The sequence below is a fragment of the Gavialis gangeticus genome, unplaced genomic scaffold, assembly GCF_001723915.1.
Source record: "Gavialis gangeticus isolate Ggan-Ray unplaced genomic scaffold, GavGan_comp1, whole genome shotgun sequence".
NCBI lineage: Eukaryota > Metazoa > Chordata > Crocodylia > Gavialidae > Gavialis > Gavialis gangeticus.
The window spans coordinates 142,241,003-142,244,632 of NW_017728992.1; the positions used below are offsets into that span (position 1 = coordinate 142,241,003).

Consider the following 3,630-nt stretch of genomic DNA (forward strand, 5'->3'; position numbering starts at 1 on the left):
TTCACTGCCTTCATCAAGGGATCAGAAAGTTGCCAGTTTCTGGGCAACAAGAAATCTCACTAACTTGGCAAGTAGTATAAAAACTGAAAATGATGGTTACTGTATTGATGAAGGCCAAATTGAAAACTACCAAATGAATGACTGTAGTTGGGTCCAGGACAGCTCACCTGAAATGGCTGAAAATGAATCTCAAGGCGAAGGAAAAGTTTTTGTGTGGAATGACATGGGCTCTCAAGGACAATCAGGTCAAGAACCTGGAAAAGCAAGAAGGAAAAATCAAACTGCAAAGAGGTTTATTTATAATATACCACCAAATAATGAAGAGAACTCAGAAGATTGCTCAGTGATGCAGCCATCAGTTTCATACCCAGAAGAAGACTTGCAATTTATTAAGGAAGAAGCAGGTATGTGTTTAATTATACCTTAGATTATTTAAGCTTTTAAGTATTGCTTGGGCCCATTACAGGAAAACGTTTCTATAAACTTGTATTGGATGAGATCCTGTGGTAAAGTCAACAACCAAAATTAATTAGAAATATTTTCCTTGGTTATTGTGGGTCTTGCTGTATCTTATTTTGAAAAGACTGTCTGCGCTGTGCGTACTGACTATTGCCATGATGTGTAGACAAAGAAAAGTTTAAAACCCCTTGTTCATGTTGGTGAAAAACCAGTTTTCAGTTTCCTCCTAACTAGGAGTCATTTGGTTACCAAATAAGCTTCTTGCCTGGTGAAAATATTTTTTGGAAAAATTTTACTTTTGCTCCTGTTGTAAAATGCTTGCTTCTGTCAAACAATTAATTGAGTGTTCTAGCTATTTAAACCACATTAACTTAATACATATTATATTTTAAATCTGCAGTAATCTTTTTTTTAAATTGAGTTAACAATTTCAAAATTTTAATTGCCCTCCTGTGGGAAGAATATTGATTCCTTAAATGGAATCTATTTTTTGAAGGGTTATTTTGTTTTCAATGACCATACTTTCCATGGGGTAAGGTAAAGCTACATTTTTATAACTTCTCATTGTTAGTATTAAATCAGTGGCTCTTGAGAGAAGTTAATGTCTTTTCTATTATGAATTGAAAATGGCTTTGTTTAAATCACACAAGTTTTTGTTTAAAAAAAACAGATAAGGATCATCAATTAATTCTGATCTAGGGTAGCTTCCAAGCTGGCTGGCTGTAACAGGGGAGAAAAGAGTTGGTTTTGCTGCTCCCTTCTGCTGTGACAGCTTCAGGGAAAGCAGGATGGAAACTCTACTTTCTTTCTAAGCTTTAGGGAATTCTGTCATAAAGGAGGCCTCTCATTTTCCTTACAGCCAGCTAGGACAGCCTAGTAAAAGAGTGTTCTGATTCCATGGCCATACCTTGGATCAGTCTAACCTTGCAAGCTGACCATGACCAGGAACCACACACACATTGAGAACAGCTGGCATATGGCATGCTCTAGTGATTTCTCTGTCTGCACAGGGATTGTACAAAGGAGATGTAGGTTCCTGTTATGCTGGCTCTAAATTTCTAAGTCACCATCTGTGGCATTGGGAGTAATTGCCATTCTTTCTACTGCCTCAGTGGTGCAAGAGAATGGAGAATGGACTCTAAAGTACTGATTGTGGCCCTTTGATTTCCTAGGAATGTTTAATCCTCTACTAAAAAGACTGTTCTCCACTGCCACTTGAGCATCTATTCTGAAGGAAACAGAAAAAAGCTGATAGCTGGCAGCATTTTTTCTCAAATAATGAAACACAGTTGATGTGTCTTAATTGCAGAACTTCCAAAAAAAAAAAAAAAAATCCAAAGTGCAGTTCCAAAATTGAAATCCCTTTCTTTTGATCTCTAAAGTCTGCACGTCTCTGTGTACAAACTTCTTAGTTGATCTGTTTCTTGTAATATTAGGTCAGTGGGAACCTTGGTCTCTATAGTACATCTCTTGCCTCTCTCAAACGGGTTGGTTGTGTGTAAAACTGGGCTTAGAATTCTAAGACTGTCCACTTCTATGTTCTTCAAGAAAGCTGTATAGGGGAGGCTTCTGTAGAACAAAACTATTAATGGAGTACTATGTGGAAACTGCTGGGGTTTTGGTGACATTGTCTGTTTCCAACAGCTGTTCCAAACAAAAATGCGAGAGGGGAGGAGGAAGAGACAGAAGGTGAGGAGAATTGGAAGACTGGCAAAAATGGGGTGGAGAGTGTCCTGCTGTTCAAGTGGTAAAACGTCAATAGGGGGCAGTATTCTTGGTTGGGAAGAGAAAATACCAAATATACAAGGGTTTCTTGCCATTTAAAGGGAAAAAAGACGAGAGAACTTTTTGATGCTCTTACTGCAAAACTAAAACAGCGTGATCTTTGGTTGTGAAGAGGAAAGGGCTGGACTTTGGGTGATTTACTATAGCATCAGCTATGGTTAGATGTCTACAATTTTGATCTTAAGAGCTTTTGCTTTTTATCTCTCGTCCCCTCCCTCTTCCCCCCTGTTTTTTTTTTTGGAGTAGGGGAGGGAGAGATTTACATATTTCAATCACAGTACCCCTGGCACAGGGGGGGTCCCTGGCACACTTGACTAATTAGTATTCAGTAGTTCTAGAGGGCTATTTTATTATTAAGAAGTACTATTTTATTATTAAGGCTCATCTGCTGAACTTCCTGCAGCACTATTTCAATCATATGAATTGTGCTTGCTTATCTAAAAGTGAGAATGAACTGTTGACAGTACCAAAAAATTTCCATTTATTTTTCTCCTGAGAAGACATTTTGGAAATTCCTCCCCCCAAACAAAAAACCCCCCCAAATCCATTCTGTGAAAGTGGGGATACATTTTATTTAAAGTACTTATTGGTGTAAAATTCCTGTTTCACATATGTGTGTAAAACAATAGCATGGGATGGCAGATAGGTATGCTGGATAATGAATTAGGTGTTCATTGAGGTCTACAAGTATGTCCTTTTATGTTTTTCCAAGTAGGTTTATCAGATTGGATGGAGTTGCAGGCTTTCTTGGAGGGTAGGGCTAGGATCCAGAATGACTTGGATAAACTGGAGAAATAGTCTTGAATCAGTTCAGCAAGGACAAGGGCAGTCCTGTGCTTTATGGAATGGTTGGCTAGACTGTAGAGAAGGACCTGGGCATTTCACTGAACCATAAGCTGAATGTGAGCCAACAGTGTGCTCTTGTTGCCCCCAAAAGTTGTCAAGATATTTGGTTGGAATTACGGGAGTGTAGCTTGAAAATCAAGGGATTCTTCCACTTGGTTCAGCGTTGGTGAGGCCTCACCTGGAGTACCGTATCCAGTTTTGGACCCCACGCTTCACAAAGGATGTGGATAGAGGGGAAAGAATCCAGTGAAGAGCAGCAGAAATAATTAGGACCCTCAGAAGCATAACTTGTAAGGAGAGGCTGAGAGAGCTAGGTTTATTTAACCTGGAGAAGAGAAGAGTTGGGGGAGGGATTTGATAAGTCTCCAAAACCTGAGGTGTGATTTAGAAAAAGTATTGAGATTGACTTTTCTTTGTGGCTGCAGGGAGCAAGATTAGGAGCAATGGCCTCAAGCTGCAGCAGGCAAAATTTAGGTTGGAGATTACCATGCACAGGAGTTCTGGTTGTCTTTATCAGTAATGTCTGTTGGGGGGGGGGGG

At 39.4% G+C, this 3,630-nt stretch overlaps 1 protein-coding gene across 1 annotated transcript in view; it reads left to right on the top strand.

The window, feature by feature from the left end:
* Positions 1-3,630, top strand: part of ZBTB10 (zinc finger and BTB domain containing 10) — an 84,593-nt gene that overhangs the window by 24,017 nt on the left and 56,946 nt on the right. Inside the window, exon 4 of the mRNA XM_019519202.1 lies at positions 114-404. Within this exon, the coding sequence (XP_019374747.1) occupies positions 114-404 (291 nt within the window). The remainder of the gene's footprint in view (positions 1-113; positions 405-3,630) is intronic.